Below are 27528 nucleotides of genomic sequence, written 5' to 3' on the forward strand. Positions count from 1 at the left end.
GGGGCGGGCCCGGCGGGGGGCGGGGCTGGAAGGGCCGGGGCGCTTCTAGAACGGGCGGCGGGAGCGGCGGCCGCAGGGTGAGCGGGGCTGGGGTGCGCGGGGCTGGGTGAGCGGGGCTGAGGGCGCGGGCACGGCCGGAGCCTGTGATGCGGGCGGCAGCCGCTCCCGGCGCTAGCGGGAGTCCTGCTGCCGGGGAGCCGTGAGCGCTGCCCGGCGGCGCGGTTCAGTCCTCGTCCGGGCTCCTCGCTCCGCTGCCGAGGGGTCCCGGGGGCTGCCCCGGCCCAGCGCCCCGCCGCGGGTCGGCGAGCAGCGGCCCCTCGGTGCTGCCCGGGGCCGGGCTCTGCGGGACAGGGCTTCTGCACGGGGGGAGGCGGCATCACGAAACATCAGCGGGTCTTTGTGAGAGTCTTAGAGGTGTCATCGCAGAAAAGTGGGAGAGCTCATTCCCCTGTCCGCGCAGTTTGGGTTTGATAGGACTGGCATTCCCGGTTAAATGACTGCCAGCTGCATTAGCTGCCTGTGCGTGTTCCCTACCTGCTACAGGCTCAGCATAGAGCAAGCGATGGCTTAAACTTTGTAGAGGTGTTCAAACCCCACTTGTTCTGCTCACGTCTCATTTTATTTTACTTTGAGCTTTGTTTTCCAAAAAAATGCGTCTCCCTGCACAGTTGTGCAGCTGAGCTGGGGACAAGCCAGGAGAGCACAGGCAGCAGTGTGTGACCCGTACTCTGCAGTGACTGAAGCCTTGGTGTGAAAGGCTGCTCTGGAAAGTAACTGGTATGAAAATTGAAGGCACTGCTACCTAAGTGTTACCGCAGCTCAGCTGGGGCACAGCAGCTTGGCATGCCTTAAGGATGCCAAAACATGCCTTTGGCTTGACAGGAGTAATTTTATTTCAGGAAGCAAAGAAGGTGTTTGTAACCTGGAAGCAAGGAGGAGAGAGGATATGTAAATAAAGACTATTTTTGGGACTATATGACTTGTGATGTTTGGTGTTTCTAGCCAGTAATCATCCTGCTTCCTCAGTATTAAAGTAGTGTTCCCCAGAAGACAATTTGATAGCAAAGCCTCTTGCTTTTTAATTTTATAGGTGCTCTGTTAGGGTGGAGTGGAGCTGAAAGGCTGCTGTGGCCATCTTTACTGGGGTAATACTTCATCTCTCTGGCATTGAGGACTTGGAAATAATCCCACAGGTATGTTGTGAATAGACATAGCAATCAATAACTGCCACTCTCAGTTCACAAACAGAACGTTATTCTGCATTGGTAAATTAGCACTGGTGTGGCACTAACAGACAAGAATATGGCTTCTTGCTAATGCCATGATTTCTTGGGCTGCAATTTTTTAATGTGACTAATTGTACTTTAGGAAGCTGTGCAGGAATTACATACTTGAAAGAGTAGCAGCAGAGGGAGCAGGGTTTACCAGTTAGTGTAAGAAATATTTCACTGGAGGTTTAAGTGAAGAATCCAATCTGTTTATAATTTCCATGCTGTGTGCACTGGCAAACTTCCAAAGAAGCAAGCTGCAAACATAGATATTTTTCCTATGACTAGTTGTGATTTTCGTGCATAGTTTTCTATATGTCAGAGATGAGAACATGGAGCGTGGAAGGGGGCATGTTCTAGGGTGATATTAGCATACTCCTGGGAAAGCTGGTAGTCCATACTCCTGGAAAAGTGTCAGAGCACTCTGCTGGGTTAAGGCTGGCTGGATGGCTGGGCCCAGAGAGTGGTGGGGAACAGTGGCAGCCAGTGGTGTCCCTCAGGAGTCTGTGCTGTTCTTGTCAATATTTTTATTGACAACATGGATGAGAGTATGGAGTCTTTCATTAGTAAATTTGCAGACAGCCTTAAGCTGGGGGCGTTTCAATCTGTGGGAAAACTCTGCAGAGAGACTTGGAACAATTGGATGGGTGGGCAGAGTCCATTAAGATAAAGTTTAATAAATCCAAGTGCTGAGTCCTGCATTTTGGCCACAGTAACCCCCTGCAGTGTTATAGGCTGGGGACAGTGTGGAAAGGGACCTGGGGTTGCTGGTGAGCAGCCAATTGAACATGAGCCAGCAGTGTGCCCTGGTGGCCAAGAAGGCCAGTGGCCCTGGCCACCACCTGGATGGTGTGGCCAGCAGGAGCAGGGAGCTCATTCTGCCCCCATGGCACTGGTGAGGGCACACCTTGAGTGCTGTGTCCAGTTCTGGCCCCTCAGTTTAGGAAGGACATTGAGACACTTGAGCACGTGGGGATGAGGCTGGTGAGGGGCTTGGAACACAAACCCTGTGAGGAATGGCTGAGGGAGCTGGGATTGTTCAGCCTGGAGAAAAGGAGACTCAGAGGTGACCTGGTTTCTCCACAACTTTCTGAAATGTGGCTGTGGTCAGGTAGGGGTTGGTCTCTTTCTCCTGGCAGCACTGACAGAACCAGAGGACAGTCTTAAGCTGTGCCAAGGGAAATACAGGTTGGATGTTAGGAAAAAGTTTTTTATGGAAAGAGTGATCCAGTACTGGAATGGTCTGTCCAGGGAGGTGGTGGAGTCACTGTCCCTGGATGTGTTTAAAAAAGGACTGGATATGGCACTTGGTGCCATTGTGTAACTGAGGTTTGGGGCATGGATTGGACTCAGTCTTGAAGGTCTGTTCCAACCTAGTGATTCTGTGAATAGAATCAACCCCTGACATAATGATAACCTCTGATTTTAATTAAATTTAATTGAAAGAAACAGTTCACTGACAGGCCTTTTAATGTGAAAAGAACCCCTCATTTCAGAACAGGAAGGTACTTTTAATGCTTTATATGAACAAATGGTAAGTTATGTCAAGTTATGTTAAGTATGATGGTATACTAAAGTTATGGCTTTTGCACAGTAAAATGCAGTCTAAATATTAATGCTGAAAAAATAAGCTGTAGTGGAAAAAGCCCAGAGTCTTTTTGTCTTCACCAACACTGTGGGATTAGACTCCAGGCTGCTTTATAAAGGGAGAGCTTGCACAGTAAGATTCAAGTGGATTTGCTGTGCCTTAGTCTTGCATCGGTTTTGTTCTCTACTGGAACGTGGAAGAAACATTCTTTGTTACAGTTTTAAAAAAATACTGGGAGCTAATCAAGATGATTATGGTTTCTAAGGTGGTTATAATTTATTTTATGTTAAAAGAAATGCCAGCAGTTTTGCATGATTGTGCTGTGTCCTTGTTAATGCTTGTAAATAAACAGCTTTTCCTCATTTTCTTTTGGCTTGCCTTGAGAAACACAAGGCAATCATTGGTGTTTTTGCCAGGTAATTATAATTGCTTTTAGATGCTTATTAAAATGCTTTGTAAAGAAATATGGTGATGTTGGCACAAGCTGCTTCAAGCAGTAAAACAAATGTGCTCTGGAGGAAGGGGCTGAGTTGAACACTGGTCATCTGAGTTCATGTGGTTAATGAATTTCAGCTCTGAATAATTTGTTTCAAAGTTCTCAGTGAATGGTGTATATTTTCTTAGTATTTAATAACTTTTTAAAAGTTTTATAGCTGCTATCATGTATTGGACTAATCTGCAAGTCTTGAAATACTGCTACTAGTGGATGGTTTTATGGCTGCTTTTCTTGGTTGGTATTGAGAGAAGCTCCTCTTCCTAAAACATCTTGAAAATCTGTTTATAATGAAGCCTGTCTTTTGGCTCTTAATCAGTAAGCAGCCTTGCAGGTATTTTGTTTATACTATTTTCCACTTAGATGTCATTACCCTTATCTACAGCCATCAGTACTGATAGCTGCTTGATGCCCACTTTTGAAGCTCCATTGTTTGTGGAGGGCTCTGTAAGCAAGAAGACAGGGTGGGAAATGGTGGCATTTGCAGGAGCCCCAAACAGATCTGTATTACCCAACAGTCCAGCCTCAGATTGCTGTTTGAGGATGGACCAAACTTCAGAGCCTCAACTGTGTGTGCACCAGGAACTCAGTAACCTGAGGTGATCTTGAATTAGTGGTTTGCTTGTTGGATTTCACCATGATATTTAAATATAGATACATTTGGAAGCAGCTTTTCAGGGTGATTTCCCAGGTGTCTTTAACAGCACAGGCAAGCACAGAAGAGGGGACAGGCTGTAACCCTCACTTGTGTCATCAGCCTGTGTGTTGTATTCCAGTAGCTCAGAAAATTTGTATCTTAATCAGATGTTGGCAGTATCTGGTTATGATACTTTGTCTCACAGGCTTTATTCCTCTGCAGCAAATTCTGGGTCTGTAAGCATGGATCCAAACCAGAAAGAAGTACTCTGCCTTAATTCCTTAGAAGAAAACATTGCAGTGTGCTCTGAAAATTTTTTCCCCCACCTAGTCTTTGGAAAAACGTGTGACTTTGCTTGGAGCAGTTAGATCCCCAGTTCCCTGCCTCCTTTGGAGAAGCCCCATAGCCAAGGAAGTGCTGTCACCTTTCAGTGTGGAGTAGAACACTTCTTTGGTTTTTTTTCTGGAGTTCATGTGATCAAAAAGAGTGTTCACATAGGAGAACAAGTAACACTCTGGTCTCATTTACCACAACAAAGGGTATGACTTGTGTTCTTTGTTGTACAGACTGGCCTTATGTTGATTCCACTTAATTGTCCTGCATGAGAAGTCTGTGCAAATTTCTGGATGAAGGACTTGCTTTTTTTGTCCCTGTTTTTAGTTAGGCTGTCAGGTAGGTGGAGTACTCTTTTACTGTGGTGAATAAAGAGGACTGTAGCATATCAGTTTGATCAGAAGTTGAGTCCTAAAGGCACTGGATGAGTAATAGGCATTTGCTTCCTCTTCTGACCTGAAAAAAGTCCTCCCTTTTGTCTGGGAGCTGGCCTGTGTTCACTGTGACTGGATATGAAATTCAGAGTGAATCAGAAACTGAAAATGATGGTAGATGTGCAAACAACTTCCCTTTAATGGGTCAGGTCTCTATTTTAATATCGTGTTGATTATGAGGTTTTTAGAAAGTTTATCTAATAAAGAATTCAGTCTTACCCTTGGAGAAAAATTCCATCTATTTTGTCTAGAACCATTTTTCTTTCTGCCCATGTTCTCTGACAGCACTCTTTCCCTAGGGAGAAGTGGGGAGTAATGATTCACTGAGGTCTTGTACTTAAAGAAGTTTGAAAAAAAAAAGTCCCCCACAAAAGAAAAAGCAAGAAATATAGGCAGTATTTGTCCTACAGAGGCTCTTTGTCTGGAGTTTGTTTGTATAAAACACACTGGCTTTACAAACATTTGTCTCCATTATTGAAGCAGGAGCTGCTCATGCCCCTTCTGACCCTCTTGCCCTCTTTGTTAGCAGATTGTTCAGCTGGAGTGGGGTGGGCACACATACATGTGGCTCTGCACACGTGTTCCTGCCAGCCAAGACTGTGGATATTCAGCCTCCTGCAATTCATTATTTGTGCTGGTTTTCCCAGTAACAGCTGGGAAAATAATGTATACAGACAATCTGCAAACCCTGCAGCCAGGTGTCCTGCTTGTTTGAGCAAGAGCTGCTTTCTCTTTTTACTGAGATCTCTGTTTACTAAGTCAGGTAAAACTGAGTAGGATGGTGAACCTGTTGAAGATTTTCTATAAAGACAAGCTGGTTGCTGTAGTAAGTGTCCTCCTTGGCAGATATCCCCAGCTGTGAGAGAACATGGTAAGGAGGTGCAGGAGAATGTAAAGTTGTGTTGTTTTAACTGGAATATTCACTTGTAAGTAATTTCCCAGGTTTTATGTTGTGCAGCCAAAAAACCACTCTGTTAAATGATGGCAGACTATTCAGACAGACGGATGAGGCTTAATATATACAAATTAATGTATTTCCCATGTGCACTTGACTTGCTGGGCTTTCTGCTACATCACTTACTGTGGCTGGTAATATTGGCAGACCTCTGCTTGATACTGTTCACTCAGCTTTATTCATTTCTCAGTCCAACACTCAGATCACTCATGTACTAGTTCTTAACTAACTAAAACAAGCAGTTTGGGAATATGTGGTTTGCAGGAGGGGGAGAAACAGAAGAGGGAAAGTAGAAGACTTATGATACTGTGAGACATTTTCCTGCTTACTCATGCTTGCAAGCTGTTGTGGTAAGTGGTTCTGATTCCTTGAGTAGTCTTGTAAAGCAATCAAAAGAATTATTTAAAAATAATCATCTTGCCATGTGATAATGCACAGCAGAGGACATCTTCAAATGTTTTTAGTGCTGGTGGGTCACTGAGGGTGTGCTTGATGTTTGTGTCTGTGGCACTGGTGAACCCAGCTGAGGGTAAGAGCTTCAATTGTCCTGTGGGCTTGAAAAGCAAAAAAAGAAAGGGCAATATCCACTTTTCTTCTTTTGCCTTGTGGTTATTTCATCTTTTGGAGGCAGATGTGTGGAGCCCAAGGGAACAAGTTAGAGTTATTGCAGAATTATCTTGATTTTTTTCTATTTGCTGCATTGCTTGAAATTTCAAGACACTCCATGTATATTCCTTTATTTTCCCCCCTCCATTCCCCTTTCTCAGGCTGATTGCATTTTGCCCCCAATAGATGCATTTTTACTGTATTTGGAGTTACTGGGTCATATGGTGGTTGGTGGTAATTTTGAGCCACCAGTTTGCCCAGTTACATTGAGTAAGAAAAAGTAATAATTGCTTCCTGTGTTGAGGTGAAGAGTTGTCACCTCCCTTTTGACACTGTGCAAGGCTGTGCCAGCAGCTCCACGTTTGAGCAGTGCTCCTACATGAGGCTCTTGTGGTGGCTGTTCCTGCTTGGTGGACAGGCAGCTCTGGGGTGAGCTGTGGACTCATCCAAGGGCAGTGCTCCTCACAAACCTCCTGGAGAAGGTGTTCTGGTCATTAGATCTTCAGGAGGCTCTTCTGTATGCTCCTTGCTTCACTTGGTCCCATCTGTTCAGACTGGCCTACCTCCCATCCCCTCAGGCTATGCTTTTGGACGTGGAACAATCTGCTTTCAACATCCCTCTCTGGGGCTGGGTTTCTAAACTGGCACAGCCTTTGAAATACAGAAGTTATAAGGGCTGTGCCCAGAGGCCAGTATTCTGAGAAAACGAATCTTGAATAAGCAGAGCTGGAAATTTCACTTTTAACTTTTCCAACCATTGCTGCCACTTCCACGCTACAAAATGTTCTATTTCTCTATTTGGCTTTCTCACTATTTGTTTCTAGACAGTTTTTAAATAACTGAGATTTATAGAATGCTATAAACCCATTTATTTTAGACTTTTATTATTATTATTGGAATCTAATACAATTCTTTGTGTCTCATATTTTCCAGCTCTTGTTATGTTTGACATGGAAGGTGCTGAACTGCTCTTGCAGAAGAGTTTGTTCTCACTGTCTCAGTGGACAATATGTTGTTTCCTTTACTTTTCTCATGTGAGCTTTTCAGTGTCTTCCATGTAAATCCCAAAGAGTATGCAAGGTAGCATTTGAGACTAAGTAACAGTCCCTATGGTTCAAGAAGAGTTTTTTCAAGCTTTACTAATTAAAACTCAGAATCTAAATATTTTTCATGACGGTAAAATGACTGAAGATAAAGATTAATGCTTCAGCTTGTTTCTCACAAATAATTAATTATTTTTGTTCCTCCTTTTACTTTTCATTTTTTATAGATTTGAACTATCTGGAAGATGAAACCCTGGCTGCAGTTGATGTTCTTCCTTTGTGTTTTCCTGATCTGGCACACAGAAGCAGAGTTCTTTACCTCCATAGGTGTGGAAAAAAACAGTGCATGATGATGTGATGTGATTATTGTGATTGCTAGAGCTGTTAAAGTTATCTGAAGCATAAGGCTTTCTTCGTGTGGCCCTGCCCAACACTGTCTCTATTAGGAAAAGCTGCTCTTCTGCAGCATCAGGGCAATTTGTTTGCAGTTGGTTGACTTAGAACACTGATCAACATGATTTAAATTTCTCTGGGGCCTCTGTCATTAAAATAAGATGGGGCCTGTGTTCTATTAGGGTTTGTGCATCTGTTGTCATCTTGAACAGAGCACATCACCTTATGCTAAAAAGCTTAGTCCAGAATTTGAGTTACAGAAATATTTTTGGTGGTAAATATGTGAAGTTTTTTTTTTTCCCACAGCACCTGAAATCTCCTTCTCAAAATGTTGGAGTTAGGTATCAGATGGAAAAATCAGTAACTCCCTTACACTGTGTGTTTTGCTAGCCTGAGTGAGTCCTAAAGAATTTGCCTTGTAATAAATCTGTAAAATAATTGGATTTTTATGACAATTTAGTTCCTGGGTTCTAATAGAATACAACTGTGTATGAGTATGGTAGAGCTTCAAATAAGCACAAACTGAGTTTTTTGCTGTTAATTGGTCTAATGTTTTCCTGTGAGCAGTTTGGGGACTTCCCCTCCATAAGGGCATTAGAGGCTGATTAACTACCACTGGCTGTTCTCCAGAATGCCCTTTGATCAGTGGAGCTGTTTCTGAATGGCAAAGCTCAGAGCTCCTGGTGGGTTGTTCTGCACCACTGTGTGGAACTGCTCAGCCAGAATCCACTGCCAACCTTCTCACATGCCCTGGTTCTGACTGAACCATATTTAACTTCAAGTGTATTATTTGCTTCTGATTTTTCTAAGTAGCATTTTATACAAAGCTTCCATGAAGGATCACCTTCTCTTTACACTTACTTATTTCTGACTCTTACTCTTTTCTAACTCTGAAAATAGCACATCCTGATGCCTTCTGTCTCCTTAATCATGCCTCATTCATAATTACTTTGGAATGCTGGAGCTGTGGTTGCATTTATGAACCTCATCGTGCTCTTTCAGTTTGGGCTTTGAAAAGCCAAGTTTGTCTTAGCAGTTAGAACTAATATGTTAGCAATTTGCACTAGTGCTAATCAGGAGAGTGTGTGTGAGTCTATGAACATTAGTCTGAAATTCCTCTCAGTGTAATGTTAGGTTGTTTCCACAGTTACCCATATTGTAAAACTGTAACTTTAAATGATGCCAGTGGTTATGCTAGTAATTTGTAAGTGTGACCTAATCTGTATCCATATGTAGAACAGATGCTTTGGCAATCCTTTGGATCTTTTGTTGCCTTGTCTCCATAGCTGTTTGAGTGTCAAACCTTTGTTTTAATTGTCTTGTAATACTAAAATTATTTCAGAGGCAGAGAAAAGTTTAGAGTGAAGCTGCATGAACTGTTGAATCTGGGACTTTAAAAGCACCTTGAAGCCTTTGAATGCCTGACCTATGTGTCTAACAGCTTTTGTGGTTTACAGGCATTTAAATGCACATCCTTCATTTGTCTGTTGTTTATGATGGTTTTAATAGCCCTTAAGGTTAAACATTTAAGGTTTGTCTTCTGTGCACTTAGTAATTGTTACTTTTCTAGGTCTGATGAATATTTTTGCTCCTGCTCTTTTTAGGTCAAATGACAGACCTGATTTATGCAGAGAAGGACTTGGTACAGTCTTTACAGGAATATATCCGAGCAGAAGAGAAAAAGCTCTCTCAGATTAAAAGGTAGGAAAGATTTGTGCAATGAAGGGTGACAAAATGGCTCATTTGTGTTCAATCAGACCCCACCTTTGTTACCACTGTCTGATGCTAAATCGTGTTGGTTTTTCCTCAGTAGATAATCATAGGGAGAGCATAGGTACTAATTTGGCGTAATTTATTCACATTAAAGGTCCCTGCTTCAGATATCACCTAGAATTTGCTTCTTTAGAAATGGTGCTCTGATAGGCTCTGCTCACTTTGTTCTGTCCTTGTACCATCACAGGACTCCTGTAGAGAGGACACATCAGAATCAAATCAGGAGTCTTGTCACAAGAGCTAAATGTTTCTGTGTGCCAGTGCTCTGTGCTGCCTGGCTTTCATGCCATCAGACCTGCTTACAACAGCCAAGTGTGCCAGTGGCCTTGGCCAAATCTCTGGGTTCCTTGCTGTGTTGGCTTTGCCCTCAGGGACAGCTGTCCTGCCATGTTCTCTTCAAGTGCTAACGTGGCTGCAGCACATCTCTGATGTTGTCTGGATTGCTTGGATCACTTGGAAGGTTCTGGCTGATAACTGATATTTGTGTCACTTAGGAAGATTGTTACTTCTTGTCTAGCCAAAAGCAATATATACTAGGGTGTGACAGGAGCATAGTCTGAATGAGGTCCATGTTCAGAAGAGCCAAGTGCCTCTGGAAGGAGTTATGCTTTCCAGAGAACTTCTGAACTCGAGGCTGTATGTGTCCATCTGACCTTCCTTTAGGAGTGTAGGATGAGAACAGCACTATGGAGTAGTGAAATAGTAGGAAGTCTAGTCACATATACACAAAATGTTCTTTTCTTGAAAAGCTGCCCTTTGGAAGCAAAGCAATATCCTCTTGAAGTATTGGTGAAGAGAGTATCTGTTCAATCTGTGAATAAACTTGTATTTTTAAGGCTCATTACAACTGAGATGTGTGTCTGCTGAAGTTAGGTTTAAAATACTAACCAGGGAAATATTTTCCCTTTGAAAGAGAAGACTGTCATTTAAAAAATTTCCACTTTATCTTTGTGTGTGAGTTTGAGAGGTTGAAAGCCAGTTTTGACAGCAAAAGTGGCAGTAATTTAGATGTGTAATGAGAATGATTTAAGAAGGCAGATGTGCATTCATAAATTGTTCTCAGGCTGAGGTGCACACTTTTCATTCCAGCTGGGCTGAAAAGATGGATGTACTGACCAGCAAATCAGCCTCTGATCCAGAAGGGTATCTGGCACACCCTGTAAATGCTTATAAGCTTGTGAAGCGTTTGAATACGGACTGGCTTGAATTGGAAAACCTGGTTCTTCAGGACACAACAAATGGTAAGGAGTTACAGGGGACTGCTGTTGGGAGGCAGCTTTGTGTTCTGGAAAACCACAAGCTTGGCTGTGGTTTCAATATTATTGCCAAGTTTGTTTAAGAAGCAACTAAGGGCTTCCCTTGTGTGTACTGATTACCCAAGTGAGTGAAACTTGCAAAACTTGCAAGTGAAACACACTCAGTCAAGACTCAGAAACAGTTTTAGTTTGGGTGGAAAGGGAGAATGGGATATGCTTAAAGCTGTGATGGTAACTGTTGAGTGTTATATTCTCTTCTATATAAACTGCTTCATTTGCTTTTCCAGTCTGTTGCTTCTCTTGATGATCGTTGCTTTTTGACCATGTTGATCAGAGAATAAGATTAAGAATCAAAATGAGTCCCATATTGAACTGGTGGAGAAATTTGTTTCAGCCCCAGTGTTAGAATTGGCAGATGCTGTACTCTGTCAAAACCAGGATAATATATGGTTGCTATCTCTAAACCTATCCTTCTAAATCAAATGCTTCCAGTACTAATTCTTGGGTTTGCATCATTTTGTCAGGTGTCTGCCTGAATTTGCTTGTATACCTTTTTTAAATGAAGGTTTATTTTTACTGGACTCTTGGAAAGTGAAGGAGAGGTGGTTATGTTTTTCAGGCAGGACACCACATGGTTTCCCTTTCTACTCTGCATATACTAAAGTTTAGGTACTTGAAAGCTTTTTCCGGGGCCTTTATTGCCTTTTGGAGTAGTTATCCTAAATGGAAATAAAATACTGAAGTGTATTGAATACTTCTGTCACTAATTCTTTTTCTAAAGCCTTCTTTTTCCAATTTGGCTTGCTCTATGAGTGGAAGTGGTTAGGGCTGTTTTCTGCCAGTTGATGGCTTCCTCTTCTGCCCAACCAATGTGCTATGTAACCCTAATATGTTTACCTAGTACATTTAATTTTATTTCTGAATATCACCTGGTTTTATTTGTCAGATTTAACTTACTCAGTGAGAACTGACTAAGGCCCTACTCTAGTGAGGAGATCCTGGATCAGGGATCAAGTCCCTGGAACTGAGCCTTGAAAAGCTCTAATGGCTTTAGAGGTTGGAATACAGAGTGGGAGATCATTGACCAGTACTACAACCTAAAATCAGTTGTTGCTATGGGTATAGCAGGAGATCTGATGAAAGTTTTCATGTCAGAAAGAGACATTACAGGAAAATGAAGATCATAGATTCACATTGTACATCAGTAATTGTGTGGCATAAGAAAATTGAGGAGTTTAGCTATTTATCCCTTGTTTTTTACTCATGAGCCATATTTCGTGAAAAGGGGCAAAAAACGTGTTTATAACTTTTGAGCCTAATAAGAGGCTTTAAATCTGGATTATTTAAAACTCAGTTCTCAAACCAGAGCAGATGTTTGGTCTTTGTGTCAATCTTGTACTGATACTTATTCAAGCTCTGAAAGTAACATCTTTCCTTTTTGCTGCAAAGGCTTTATTGCAAATCTTACAATCCAGCGTCAGTTTTTTCCAACTGAGGAAGATGAGACTGGAGCAGCAAAGGCTCTGATGCGCCTGCAGGACACCTATAAACTGGATTCTGAAACCCTCTCTCGAGGGAAATTGCCAGGTAAGTGCACCAAAATCTCCTTGGCTTTAACAGGAAGGAAGTGGTAGCATCCTCAAACTCTCTCCAAAAGTCCTTTATGAAATAAGGATTAATTGGTTTTGCCACAGATCTTTCAGAAAATTTAAAGAGGTTCTGGGGTGTCTGATTATTAGCTGAGTCCTGATGAATGTTGTTGCTGCTTATGAGACACCTACTGAAGTAGGTTATGGTGGCTACCAACATGGTAGATTGAATAGATTTCATTGGTGTGTGGGTAGATGAGCTGACTCAATGTTTTTAGTTATTTTAAGTATTAATAGCCATTAATAATTAACTAAATTTTAAACCTTATCTGTCTGTCTTCTGATCTGGAGCAACTGGAAATCAGTGCAGTCACACTCAACTGGACAGCCAGTTTGTTTAAATAAACATCAGCTTGCTTATGCACAAGTACAGATTGACAGTAAAGAGAAACAAGCTGGCTGTGCATATAGTCAGACATCTCTGATCATCTAACAGTGTTAATCTGTAGATTAAGTGTAATCTGTTAAAATGTTAGTCTGCTCTTCCTTTGTCTACAACAGATAACAAAATAGCTTACCACTCTAACTTCTCCTTGTTTCCAAAGGAATGAATTAAAATAAAATTGTTTACTCTTTAATAGTGAACTTATAATATCGTTGAAGCATTGTTTCTTAGAAATTTTTTTGGATTATAAAAGTTTGTATTTGCAGATACTTCTCAATGAGTCCCATGTATTTAAGGTAAAGGTGCTTCTCTGTGTATTGCTGAAAGCTATCTTTTTGTTTTTTAGGAACAAAATACAGATCCTTCCTGACAGTTGGTGACTGCTTTGGCATGGGGAAGACAGCCTACAACGATGGAGACTATTATCACACTGTGCTCTGGATGGAGCAGGCCTTGAAACAGCATGATGAGGGGGAGGATACAACAGTCAGCAAAGTGGACATCCTAGATTATCTCAGCTATGCTGTTTTCCAGTTTGGGGATTTGCACAGAGCCATGGAGCTCACCAGACGGCTGATATCCCTCGGTAAGAACAAGGACCAGGTTATTTTAGCTGGGGAGTGTTACCAGCAGCAGAGCTGAGAGCAGTCATGGCCCATCCACACTGGTCAGCTGACTGGAAAGGCTATCCTGATAGGTGACTTATAATAGATGTAGGTCCTTAAAAAGGTCTATTTATACATGAAGTATCTTTAACAAGCTGCCTTATGGTCCATTCTGTTGCTACCCAAGGCCCCAGTATGTCTGACTGCACTCACTACCTGTGTGTTTGGCTGGAGTGTGCTAAGGTGCTGTGTTTGGCAGTGGTTAAAGCCTTGCTTGTCTCAAGTGGAGATCAAGGCTACCATACATGTAGGCTTTACATATGCCTTTTTATTCCTCAGTGTGGGTACTCTGATGCTGGAATACTTTGCCTGAGGTCTTACAGTATTTATTTCTGAATATTTGGAAAAAACCTGAGTTTCTTAAAACCTCCTTTTATTTTTTAACAGTTTCTAGCTTTCCCTTGAGTAAGCAAATAAGCTTCCTATCCAGCTTTGCCTACTTTCTTCATTAGAGAGGTCTGTTCTCATTTAGAGTTAACATTACTTGTGTTAGGTATTCAATGGATTTTTTTTTTTTTAATGAGCTGTGGTTCTTAGTTTAGATATCCTGAGAGTGGGTGAAACCTTCTTACTAAAAAATATTTATTAGTCTAATTTCTACAGAATTCTTAAATGAAAATTGACAATAATATGAATATGTAGTGAATCTAGCTCCCTCTGCAGTGGGGTTTAGCATTGATAGCAGAATGCAAAACCTTATCAGCAAGCAGTAGAACACACTTGGCAGTCCACTTGAAGCAGCAGCTTCTGCTCTGGGCTCAGCTTCCCTATCTGGCCACTATTAGCCTGTGCTCTAATGAGTGGTGACTAGAATGAGCTTTGGGGTTGGTTCCATGAGATAAACGCAGTGAAGTTGGGAAGATCAAAAGGGAAAGAATCTGTTGTAGGTAGTAGCATCCAGGAGCACAGATGAACAAGGAATTGTTCCTTCTTAGTTATCTAGGGTAAAGGTCTACTGATGTTGTTTATTGATTCATACCAACATCATTAATAAATCACTAATATGTCCAAAGATGCTAGTGATCCAGGCTCCCTCCCACCCTGTTAGAGCTACAGATGGATGCTGTAGGTGGGCTCAGAGCTTCCCAACCTGAGAGAATTCTTTGGGACTGAAGACTGTGGCTTGTCTCTGCCACAGTACTTGTTGAAGTGTGCTTGTGCAGTGTGGGGGAGAGGATCATGGTGTAAAGGAGGGGTAGAGCAAGTCTACCTTGGTCTCTGCTCATGAACTCTGGTGATCTGCTTATCTTGGGTAGAACTGGTCAGAGAAGTTGAGAGAAAATGAGGAATGTGAAGAACAAAAACTTCTATTCTTTTTCTTGGAATACAAGTTTATGATGGGTTCTTCCAGAAAGGATTATTTTGTTCCTCTGTGCATCTCTCCTCTGCAAAGACAGAAACTTCCCAGTGGTGGTTTTCAGTGCAGACTGAAGCCAATCCCTTTGTTTGCCTGATAATGCTTTAGGAACAGTTCCTGCATCTGCAAAAATCACCATTTCTCTCTCTTCTCCCCATGAAGACAGCACTCATGAGAGAGCAGGCAGCAATCTGCGGTACTTTGAGAAGCTGCTGGAGAAGGAGAGGGAGGAGAAGGAGAAAGACAAGTCAGGAAACAAGACTGTGACAACCACAGAAGCCGTGGTGCAAAGTGGAGCCTATGAGAGGCCTCTTGACTACTTGCCAGAGCGTGATATCTATGAGGCCCTTTGCAGAGGTGAAGGGGTGAAAATGGTAAGAGAAGAGAATTTCCTGACTATGATGCCTTTGCATAAGGGTGGTCAAGGTTAGTGGGACATGTTATGTTTTCCCTTCTGTTAAGCTCTTTTTTTTTTCAAGAAAAATTTAAGTTTGGTTCTGTCCAGGCTGAGATTTTTACCTTGTATCATGGCTTCTCAATCTTCAGCTGTTACACACAAACCTTTCTTAGCTGTACCTCTTAAAGGTTGTTGGAAACTGATTCTCCTCAGTCTGTCTACTCAGCTTTGTCAAAGTCAGCTTTACAGATACTAAAGGAGGCTTTTTCCCCTGAGAGCTGATTATGCTTTACCATGCTCTGGGAATCACGTTATTCCTTCCCTTTTGCATCTTAGACATGTTCTTCTGGAATGACTGTTTTGACCAAGTGGTTTCCAGTACCTCTCAACAAGCATGGCTTCAATTCTTAGTGCAGGGAAAAGAATGAATTTATTTCATCTATATAGTCTCAATTATGAGAACCAGGCTTTTTTTACAGCTCATTGCTTGTGTAGTTCTTGATGTAACCTATTATGATTCAATTCCCCTAAAGTTTAGTGTTTCAGATGTGGTATCTGGAACTTGGTATCTTGTTTTTAATTGCAGTAATTTCTCTTGTAAACAAGAAAATCACTCTTGTTTACATCTTGTATTCTCTGGTCGTCACAATGTGTGTGGAATGAAACTCATCTTGCCTGTTTGAAGTTCAAGAAAAGTGTTTAAGCAAACAATGCTTTGTTTGGTGTTTTGTTTCAGACACCTAGAAGACAAAAAAGGCTGTTTTGTAGGTACCATGATGGAAACAGAAACCCTCATCTGCTCATAGCTCCCTTTAAAGAAGAAGATGAATGGGACAGTCCTCATATTGTGCGATACTATGATGTCATGTCTGATGAAGAAATAGAGAAAATTAAACAACTAGCTAAGCCAAAAGTAAGTTTCCCTTTTTCCATCTCACTAATGACTGCTAATTCCATGCTTCAGTCTCCATTAGCAAGAACTAAGCAAAGATTTGAAAGATCTGGTTTCATACCACAGATGATACACTGCAGCTGTGAGCCTGAAGGGAATGATTTTGAAACTGCCTGGTGATGTAGGACCATAAAGCCCAGGCTCCCAAAGGTATTTATGCACTGTTGCACTTAATTATGCAAAGTTCTCAGTAAATGGCTGAGAAAGTTTAAAGAAATTAGAGACTAGAGTTGAAAAGTTAAATGGCTGACTTAAAATAATAGGAGTAGGTGTGCAATATGCCTTAAGTCTGCCTTTTGAAATGGAACCAAACTTAAATGAAATTTTAAAAGCCCAAATCTCAACAGAAGTGGAAAGAAAAAAAATTAAGCTGTGCTAGAATAATACCTAGGGTTTGGGTGCTTCTTGGTTTGTGTATCTAGAATCCACTGCTTCTGTTCTAAACCATAGGTGTTCCCTATTACTCATGGTATGAGTTCTGGTGACTCTGCACACTAAAAAAAGCAGCTGCCTCATACAAAGCTTGTAATTATCTGTTTTTTCTAGAGGCAAAAAGTAGTATTGCAGTGTGATAGTAGTAGATGCCCTCTTAGGTTTATTTTGTCAAGTCTGAACAGAATGTAAAACTGAACAGATCTTTGCTTATAGAGGAATGGTTCATTTTAGCACTCTTCAGGCTACTGCTATGAAATATGGTACTGAAATTTCAGTGAAGATCTACCCTTCTGTAAGTATTTCTAAATGTAAGCATAAATAGTTGGAAACAGATTGGGAAACTGATGAGTCCCAAGATCATGAATAATTTAGAATGTTTGTGAAGCTGGTCTTCTATGACTACCAGCCAGCTGTGGAAGTGTTGGCTGAACACTCCTGTCTCAGTGAGGATTCTCACCTCCTTAAATGGAAAATTTTTCCTATTAGATCATAGTAGAAAACTTCAAGAGCTTCAGATAAAGTGGAAGCATTCGCATACAGCATATCATTTATCCTATTTTATCAAATAAAGCACTATCTAAAGACAGCTTTTTTTATTTTTGGTTTTCCTTTTTATTCAAAGTTTTATGGAAAGTCTTAATTCTTGGCCTCTGAATTTTACATGTATTACTAATGTTAGAGGAATTTTTCATGTTATCAATGTAGTGTAGAACTGCAGCCTGACCCTAGAAGAGTAGGTAGATATTATAACCTTAAGATTCAGGTAAAAATTGTCAATTTAAAAAGCAACCATTTTCTTACAAGTTGTTTTTTCTAAACCTGTGTATAGCTCAGCTGCAGGAGTAGCTTTAAGTTCTATAGTACTACTGAAAGAATGGAAAATGCAAGTCCTGTGATTAGATGGTCCTTAATAAATACAGCTTAATTTTAGCCTAGAAATTTTAGTTGGTAATTGTGGAAGTTTTCAGACAAAACTGTGAAGTGTTATTTTCTTTTAGGCTGAGAAAGAGCCACTTCTTTTATTCTAAAATGCATTTTCAATAAATTTTTACTTTTGAGTCCAAGCATTCCAACATTATCTGCAGTTTCCACTTGCCAATAATTTCTGTAGAGCAAGAACATCTGTATGTGATTGGGAGTAGCTGCAGTGGAGTTGCTTTTTATGCTTGTTTTGCAAAATGCAATCACTGTTATTCCACTTCCAAAAAGTAGATCCAACTTTTCAGGCAATCCATCAGAACTGGCTGGGGAGGGTCAATAAAATTTTCAGCTTTATTGATGTGGATAGCATTGAGGCAGATCCATCATCATAGTATGAGAACCATATTCCTAAAATTCTTAATGTTACCTGCAAGGCAGGAATGTCTGAACAGGTGAGAATATGGCATTAAGTGGGGAGCCATAATTATCAGAGCTTGAGTAACAGGGTTTAGCAGTACAGAACTTCAGAAGGAAATAACAGTGGAGAGCTTGCTAAACTAAATAGACTCTGAAACAGTCAGTGAAGCTTCTGACCAATGAAGGGTGTTAAGATGATTTTTGAAAGCAAATACCTCTTACAAAGCTGATTTCTCCACCCTGAGAGAGGAAGCCACACATTTATCAGTTGCTTATAGATGTAGATGTAGATTGTGTGGTTAAATGAAGAAAGCTACCTATCAGAGCAGATAGGGAATAATATCAAAGCAGTCAGGCTTTTATTTAGATTGCATGCTAGGTGCAGAAATCAAGCAAGCATATACAAGCTTGAAAATGGTAGCAGAATGAAAAGTTTGGGAAGTGAAATATATATTCCCAAAGTTATGCTTCACTGTACCAGTGAAGAACAACATTCAGTCAGCCTGACTCTTCTGTTATAATTTATACAGGCAAAACCTGGAACAAAATAACAGTGAGTCAGAATTACAGAACAGCTGTGCCAAGAGCACTTGTATAGGGACATGACAGCTGACATGGATTGTAAAGCTGGCTGGAGACTTATTTGAGGAAAAATGAAGGAAATAAAGACTGCATTCTCTGAAGAAGATGCAAATAAAAAGGCTTTCTATGACCTATAATTAGGTGGCAGAAAGCAAGGGATGATTTAGAGTGTGTGTAGTTGGCAGGAGTTAAATTTAAATGTGGTCTGAGTTTACAGTCAAAGAAAGGAGTGTCCCAGTTCTTGTTCTCTGCTGCAAGAATGAAACCAAAATGAGCTGGTGTATTGTTAGCAGTCGTTTGTCACTCTGACACCACAGCAAACTTTTAGTTTTGCCAAATTCCATTTTTTTTTTCCTACCAATCTGGTGGTATGGCCTATATGTGATGATACTCACTGTTTAAAATGTGTAGGTGTGCTATGCTTTTGCAAGAGTTACCTCGATCATGTAATCTCAAATTGTCTCAGAACTAGATGTTCCAGACATCTTTCAGCTGGAAAATTTGAGCATGGGCATGTTGAGAGTTGTCCTTGGGAGTTTACTACCACTGGGGATTTGCTTGTCCCAAAATTTGTAACTTGTTCTGTAAAAGTTTTCACTTGTTATTTTACACCTGAGAATGAGGTTGGGTTTTTAGTCCACATGAGGAACAGACTTGTGAAATTCATGCACTATCCGATGATTTTCTCTTTGCTAGAAACTTGCACATCATATGTTTTTAACTTTTGTTGTTCCCTCTCACTAATATTGTATCCAGCTGTTTAAAAAAAGTGCCTTCAAAACCTGTTCAGCAAGCAGCTCATGGATTTAATCAATATCATGGCTTGTGCAGCTCATCAGACTCTTTTTCCAGGATAAAATGCAGGTGATGGATTGTGCTTGTGTTTCTGCATGTGTTGTTTTAGCATGAAATTGGATTATATTCTAGATTGAAGCTCTTTCATCCAGTGAGATATTGAAATTGGACAAATCAGGTGTTGCTTTTGGTAAGATGTGAGAAATTTTCTATCCTGTAGCTGATGTGTTTCTTCCCCCTTGGGGTTTTTTTTGATACAGCTGGCACGAGCCACAGTACGTGATCCCAAAACCGGTGTCCTTACAGTGGCTAGCTACAGGGTATCCAAGAGGTAAGCAGAGAAAGGGTTGAGCTTTTAGGTTTTTGTGCCTAACAGCTGCTGTTTGCTACCTACTGTGTCTGAAAACTTGAATGCTTTGCATATAACCAAAGCTTCCCCAACAAATGCATGGAAATGGCTCTTTTAGCCATCTGACAAAGAGCAGAAGAATCCTTCTGCCTTGGGAAATGTGATGTGGTGATTGTTATTGTAAAATAATGTGTTGCTATCCTTCCTGTAGCTCATGGTTAGAAGAAGATGATGATCCTGTTGTGGCCAAGGTGAATCAGCGAATGCAGCAGATCACAGGGCTAACAGTGAAAACAGCTGAGCTCTTGCAGGTTGGTGCACTGGCTTCATCCTGGAATTAGCTGCTGGCTAGGGTGATCTGGTGCAGACAAATGTTTTCCCTGTGTGTGCCAGGCAGAGAAGGGTGGAGATATCAAAGCAATATAAGATAACTTCATGCAGGCATTTGAGATTTACCAGTTTGTTCTGAGGAAAATGCCTACTGCTTATTTTTCAAGTCTGCAAAAGCGAATTCTCTGTCCTAGTTCAATGTTTCTAAGACCCAAATATTTTCTGTAGTCCTGCTATATTCTCATATGAATTCTCATCTCTGGATGGCTGCTGGGGAGAGAAGAGTGCCAGTAGTACAGCACTGCCAGAATAGCTGTATGTTAGCCCATTCACTGTTTCTCTTCCTTCATGCTCCTTGAATTCCTGTTTCAGAGCCTGATTGAAATACTCTTTATTAAAGGCTATCCATAGAAACCAAGTAGTTGTGTAGTGATCTGGGAGACACATTAAGTACAGCCTCAAAGTAACTAAAACATGTTATGTGATCATAAAGTGAAGAGATGCTTTTAAGTTAGTTTTCTGTGATCCTGGGGATACATTGGTATGTGACAGATCATACATGAATGGCACAGAGTCCAGTTCTGTCCCCTAGGCTGGAGCCACAGGGAGTTGCACACATTCATTTGCCTTTCCTCCTGAGGAAGGAAGCAAAAGTGTGGTGGACTATTGCTGCTGAATGTTTAACAGGCTGTTGTAGTGATAAGTACAAACTCTCAAACTACAAAAGGGAAAACGCACTCAAGTTGTTTCTCAAGTGGGTACCTCAGTTCCGGCAATCTATAAATAAATCAAGTGTACTGTAGATAATAATCTTGCCACAAAGTGCTGTTTCTCAGAGCATGCTTTGGATTTCTGAGAGCAAGTGCTGTTCTGCAGCAGTCATTTCCAGTTCAATAGATATTTATGTTCTTCCTTCTTCTATGCTGTAGGTTGCCAACTACGGAATGGGAGGGCAGTATGAGCCACATTTTGATTTTTCTAGGGTAAGATCACACTTGCAATTATTTCTTAGAGGGGTGGGGAGGAAGGAGCAGTTCAGTCTGAGAGAACTTTCTAAAGTGTTTTCTGTTAGAGCATTTAGTATGTAGCCCTGTTGTATAGATGGGTTATGATTTCTGAAAAGCCTTTGCACTGCCTTCTCTGATGCTGAAAGTTCAAGGGAGTAATGAACAAATATCCTTGATTACCTCTGGGGCTTTGGTTCCTTACACAGTACAGAGACACTAAAAGAGTCATGCAGTACTTGAATGTGCTCTTTGCCTTTGTAAATTTGTTCTATTTGTAAACTGAGGTCTTCTGCTAGCCCTGGGTTATGAGTCTGCCTTGTTCCATTAGGCTTCTGAGTTCAGTGATGTTGTCCAACCTTTGCTTTGCTGGGTGCTTTAAAGCATTTTGCAGGAACTGACTGAGGAGGAGATACCCTTCCACCTTCCTCCCAAAAAGTAAACATTATGGAAATCCTCATGGTTGTGCAACCCTGGCAGACCTCTGAGAGTGGCTGCACCCTGGGGTGTGAAAGTGTTCCCTGAGTTAGTGTTGAGGGCAGTGCTCCAGCACAGGTGGATTACAGACAGTGGTGCTGGGTCTTCATGAGGCACTAGAGGGCTCTGCCTGGCAAAGAACAGCTCTGGTTTGCTGTTGGAGAAAAGAAGAGCAGATTCTTAATAATTACCCTAAAGTTCATGGATATGCTAAGCATATTAAAGAGATGTGGTGACTGGTAATTTCACATATAAAATCCATGTGATGCCTTGGTTTCTGTGGTATTTCACTGGGATCTGGCATAATTCAGATTGTCCCAGTGGTTTTACCTGGTAGGAGGGATTGCTGCAGCCAGAGCACACAACCCAATAATTGAGTGCAGAATTGAGTGAAGCCACCCAACTTAGCACTGTTTAAAAAATAAATAAATTCCAAGTTTTAACACTATGGAAACTTGTATTTGTTGGCTTTGGCCCATTCTGAGAATTTTCCTCTTAAATTCAAGTCTGCTTAGTTTCCTGAGTTGAGCAAATGCTCTTAAATTCTCTTCAAAGCCTTTGAACTCAAGGACCTCAGACATCAAATTGGCCACTGTGGCCTTTACTTTTGGATTAGGAGCTGGAGCAGAGCCCCACTTAGAACATAACCTTGGCTGCAGCTGAGGCAAGGCAACTGCAGAGGTTGTTACAGTTTTGGTCTGGTCCTGCAGGCTCTCTATGTATCACAGCCTTTGTGTTGAAATAGAGGTGCTGCTGTGTCTCCCCAGCTTCTGATCAGTGTTGAAGCTTTTTGTTCCCTTGCAGCTCTCAAATAGAGGCACTTCAGTAGCTGCCTATTACAACTTGGAGATTTTACTGGTTGTTCAAGTTCGATTTTTGCTGTTGAAGTTCAGAAATTTATGGTTGGATGTGGGTTTCACAGCAGTGGCAATAACCAGGGAATTCCCTGTATCTGTGTTCTTATATTGGCTTTTTTGAATTGGATTTGCATATGCAGGTCTTGGGGTTTTTATGAACACATTTCAGGAAAGACCACTTGCTTTAAGCAGATTGAGCTACAACATATTAGACCTGGTCACTGTGGTTTTCGTTGCTGTTTGTCTTTTTGAATACTGATTTATTGTTGCCTTTAAATGTTTAACATTATTGCTTTTGTGTGTAAAAATGTACCTTGCTGTCTCCTGACTGGAATGACTTGCTGACTATTAGCAATGTAAATAAATTTGTAATTTCATTTTTTGAAGGCAAGGAAGACACTGGTATTCTAGATGTTCTTTCTGCTTCTACACTGACAGTAGTGTGATCTCAACTTCAACAAATCAAACTCAAATGTGTTTTACAGACTAAAGACAATTTGATCTTTTTGATGTGGTCTTTAGTCCTAGACAGGCAACCACCTGAAACTACTCTATAGTTATGTCTGCTGTCAAAACATGCATTTGTGATTCTTATAACAGTATTTCTTTGAGTTGCTACATTTAAAAGAATCTGTGTTATCTAAAGCTCACTGAAGATTAATTTTTTGTATTCATGTCAGTTGTTGACTTTGGACCAATGCCCAGAACAATAATGGCCTGTTGTTGACCTTACTTGGATAACATCTGTGCCACAGGCCCTGAAAGCATTACCTCAGTTGTCCCTTGTTCAGTGCATCCAAGTGCTCTGTGCATGCAGCCGTGCACCTTGGCTGCAACCTGTGACAGCTTTAATGTTGCCCTGTATCAGTTGTCCCCTTTCCATTCTAACTCTTTAAATTGGGCTTGAGGATCTCTGCAGAGCTGCATAGCTCTGGTGAGAGCCTGTTTGGAGCCCGGGTTGAAGTTGTTGTCTGTTGCAGCGACCCTTTGACAGCACACTCAAATCGGAAGGAAATAGGCTAGCGACGTTTCTTAACTATGTAAGTACCTCTGTCTGTCTGCTGTCTGCGAGCTCAAAATTTGCAGTTATTCTCATTTAATTTTATAGAAAGATGAGCCAGATGCTTTCAAGCGGTTAGGGACTGGAAATCGTGTGGCCACTTTTTTAAACTATGTAAGTATGATGATCCTTTATGCATTGAGTGTAACTTCAGCAGCATCTTTTTACAGCTTGTGCAGTTCTGTAGAGATTTCCTGGTGTCTGGCAGTAGGGATTTCATTATTCCTGCAAGCATCAGGTGCTGTCCCATCTGAATTGATGGAGTTTTGGTGGTATTCAACCTCAGAGCAGAAAATTTGAATATAGGACCCATCTTCTCCATTTGGCCACTCTGCTATGGAATCTTCTGCTTAATTTGATTCCATGGAGGGAGAGGAGACTTTGACTTATTTCTCAGAGGAAAATACTTGGGGTACTCATGTGCTATGCTTTTGGAGAACTTGACTATCAACCACTTAATGTGAGACAGTCGTATTTTTCCACCACTGTTTGACAGCACGTGATGTTGTGGTATGTCATCTTCTTCCTCAGCTGTGTGGCAAAGCCAGAGTTGCTCAGTTGCTCATCACAGTTGCTGCTTCAAGAAATGGAGGGAGGCAGAACTGATAAACTTGGTGCAGCAAGGTTACAAGTGCAGATTTGAAAGATTAATTAGTTGCCTGCATTATATAGCCCACAGACCATGTAAACTGGAATCCTAAACATATCTGCCCCTGTGAATAATGGCCTTGTTTTCATAGTCTTTTGACACTATTTTATCTATCAACCTATGCCCACTTTATCTTTAGGATCACTTCACCTTCTGTGTTTAAGATTTGAGTGATGTAACTCAAATATTTTGCCACAGAATTTTAAATTTGATGGTTGGCATCATATTTTGAGAGAAAAACTTGGCTCAAAACAGAACCAGGAACTCTTTCAACTTGATATGGCAAGAAGGGATATAATCTTCAAAACAAGAATTGGAGTAAGATGGGTTTCTGCTGCAAAGAGATTTTGATTTTAAATTGAGTCAATCTTTATTTTGTTTGCTTCTCAGAATTTTGGATGAGCTTTGATTTAGAAGGAACAGTGCACATCTTCTCTGCCAGTTGTACATGGTCAAAGGCAATTTGTCTTTGTTTGTCCAATGTAGAACACATAACACATCATACATGTACCAACACCTTTACTAAAAAGAGTATTTGTGTGGCTGAGATGTGTATTAACTAGCAAGGCTTCATACATGTGCTTTCTTGTTGGAAGGGGCAAAAAACCTGTACATCTGATGCCCTTTTACTGTACCAAGCAGGAGGACAACAGAGTGGTAATAAGATCTGCTTTGAACAGAAATCCAAGTTACAGTATGGATTGTGGGGATTTGGGGGAGTGTATTAATAGTAGTTTTTAAATTTGGTGGGAGCTGGATCTGACTAATTTGTTTCTTTTAATTAGAATGTGACCCAAAGCTTACTGAATTCATTGGAAAGATGTTCTATTTCTAATGGGAGCATTTCCAGGAACTTTGGGTTTTGAGTCAAGTCTAGAATTTACAATAAATCTGCTGTTACTGATGAATACAATAGGGTTAAATTCATTCCACTGTAGTAGAGCAAAGCATAAAGATACCTGGTTTTGTTTAGAGTCACATAGCTGTAGCTGTAGAAGCTTGAGCTGCCCAAAGCACTTGAAATTGCATAAGACTGCTGGTGAACAGCATAGAAATAGTGCAGAAAGAGAGGCTTTCTAATAATTTGTGTAGTTTTTGAAGTGGTTGACCAAGATGCATGAACTAAGTTATGAAAATGAGTTCCAAATGCATGGTTTCAATTTGAGGAAATGTGTGGTTTAACAGACACTTGTTTTCCTAATTGGATCATAAAAAGTAATGAAATTTTTGAAAACAGCTTACTCTGAAGTCCTCTCTCTTGTTCTAGAGTATTAGCTTACTAACATTGCAGGTACACAACTTCTAGTGACTATTTGGAGTAGAGGATAGATAATCTAGGAAATATCTATCTAGATATATGTAATTTGGACAAAAGCCTTTAGCTGAAATAAAATCCTTCAACAGCAGATACTCCTGCAGTTTGTGCTGGTTGAAGTGCACCCTCATCAGTGCTGCTTGTAGAGGTGCAAGTGGAAATCTCAAGCCTTGGGACAATTTAACTTGTGAGGCTGTATAAAATTATTGTAAATGTATAGTTTGTGGACTTTGTTTTCTCAGATGAGTGATGTAGAAGCTGGAGGAGCTACAGTTTTCCCAGATTTTGGGGCAGCAATATGGCCCAAGAAGGTAAAGTCTGTTTATATGTTTGGGTTTATTCCTTCTCTCTCCACATACTGTCTCTCCCTCAGCACAGTCCCTGTAAAAGTCAGCTGATGTGACAAGTTCACTTCATTGCATCTGTAGTGATGTTGCAGACTCAAGGGCATCTCCCTTTGTTGTAATGTGTGAAATAAACAGTTTCTCTGTACAGCTGTTTTTAACAAAGTAAACTTATGTTCAGTAGAATTCCTCTGTACTCTGAACATGGCTGAGCTAGAACAGGACTAAAAATTTTTCATGTGTGGTTGATGGTGACTTGTTAAAGTGCTTTCAGCTGCTTGCAGCTGAATCCATAGGCATCCCCTGGTTATATTGACTAGATTCTGACTAATCCAGATCTGATCTCACTTTTCAGGGAACTGCAGTGTTCTGGTACAATCTCTTCAAAAGTGGTGAGGGGGATTATAGAACAAGACATGCAGCTTGTCCAGTACTAGTAGGGTGTAAATGGGGTAAGTAATACTACTTTAGAAACAACCTGGAGGAAGGCTCATGTATGTAAAGCTGGGGATATACTTACCTCTTATAAAAGCATCTAATAATTTAATGTCCTGGGTGTTGGCATTTCAGCTACTGGAGTCATTTGGCCATAATCAGATTTTCTGCCATTGATCTCATGAAGCATTAAGCAGGTGCTTTGTACAGCTATAGCTATTCTAGAGAGTTTTTGTGTCAATGGCAGCACGAAGTGTAAGACTGTCACTGGGTTTGTGTGATGTATCAGCACCAGAATGACTTGAATTATCACTTGGCTAGAATCAGGTCTATTCCTACAGAGATCTGTCCATAGTTTTAGCTGCACAAGGGTGAGAGCTCCTTGTAAAGTAAATGGAAGTGTCTGGACATCAGGAGTTTGTGCTTCCTTCTGAAAGCTCCTCAAGCTTCATATCCTCTATTCCCATACCTATATCTGCTAGCCTCTAAGGAATTCCCCTGGAGTGCTGGAACATGCTGACTGACAGTGAATACAAGCCCCAGAATACACTGCTCTGTTAGTGCTGGCTCCAGAATTGTGCATTGGGGAAGACCCTTTCTTCCCCAGCCTTTTGCATCTTTGTGTATTTTCCCCTGGGTGAGTAGAGAAGTATAAGATGGATCCCCAAGCTGAGAGATGTTACCTGAAGTATCCATCTAGGTTGTGATGATACCCACACTGGTTACATGGTGATAACTAATTCCAGTTCCCTGTTTCCACAGTTTCGAACAAATGGTTTCATGAAAGAGGAAATGAATTCTTAAGACCTTGTGGGAGAACAGAGGTTGACTGAATTCCAGCCTGCTGCAGACGTTTGTTTCTGTCTCCTTTTCTACTGTTCTTTGTTCCAGTTCATTTCTAAGAAATGATCCGTTGTTTTCTCCAAGAGTCCTGGCACTTTACTACAAAAGAACAATAAAATATATTAACACCTGTGAGACAAAGTAAATGATATTGTACACATTCATGTGTTTTGGTTGCAGTTATTTCCACATTTTTCCCAGCCTTCTTCCCTACAGTCTCCCTCTGTAGGTGCAAACAGTGCTGTGAGCAATTCTGTTTGTTTGGGTGCTTGGTCTTGTGCCTTTTGTACCTCAGAAGATTTAGATGTTAACTATTTCTTTGAACCAAAGTTGTTTTTTAAAAAAAGTTTTGTGTACATGTTGATTTTATTGTATTTCTATGGATCACAAGTTTTAAAGCAAAAATAAATGTTCTTTCCATAAAGTGATTCTCTATTTGGAGTCCTTGATTGGTGCCTCAGTATTTGGTTTTAGGGAACAGTGAGCCTTTACTGTTTCTTCTGAAGGCCTGTTGCCTTGTTTCCCTTTTCC

At 40.9% G+C, this 27528-nt stretch overlaps 2 protein-coding genes across 5 annotated transcripts in view; one reads left to right on the forward strand and one right to left on the reverse strand.

Annotated features, from left to right (window-relative positions):
- On the forward strand, nucleotides 1-27425 carry P4HA2 (prolyl 4-hydroxylase subunit alpha 2). 4 transcript variants are annotated; one of them, XM_079319625.1, is made up of 16 exons: nucleotides 1-77; nucleotides 1091-1193; nucleotides 7585-7684; nucleotides 9355-9451; nucleotides 10613-10764; nucleotides 12229-12366; nucleotides 13160-13399; nucleotides 14998-15209; nucleotides 15969-16145; nucleotides 19595-19665; nucleotides 19895-19994; nucleotides 20943-20996; nucleotides 23332-23391; nucleotides 25618-25686; nucleotides 26075-26171; nucleotides 26917-27425. In XM_079319625.1, the coding sequence occupies exons 3-16, from the start codon at nucleotides 7603-7605 to the stop codon at nucleotides 26985-26987; spliced, it is 1620 nt and encodes a 539-aa protein (XP_079175751.1). In that variant the 5' UTR covers nucleotides 1-77; nucleotides 1091-1193; nucleotides 7585-7602; the 3' UTR covers nucleotides 26988-27425. The 4 variants fall into 4 exon arrangements, with proteins under 4 accessions (XP_079175751.1, XP_079175750.1, XP_079175752.1 ...); XM_079319624.1 differs by lacking the exon at nucleotides 23332-23391 and adding an exon at nucleotides 23460-23525; XM_079319626.1 differs by lacking the exon at nucleotides 23332-23391.
- Nucleotides 1-27528, reverse strand: part of PDLIM4 (PDZ and LIM domain 4) — a 152991-nt gene that overhangs the window by 73315 nt on the left and 52148 nt on the right. The gene's annotated exons all lie outside the window — the stretch shown is intronic.

The sequence above is a fragment of the Erithacus rubecula genome (genome assembly GCF_903797595.1).
Source record: "Erithacus rubecula genome assembly, chromosome: 16".
In the NCBI taxonomy this organism is placed as follows: domain Eukaryota; kingdom Metazoa; phylum Chordata; class Aves; order Passeriformes; family Muscicapidae; genus Erithacus; species Erithacus rubecula.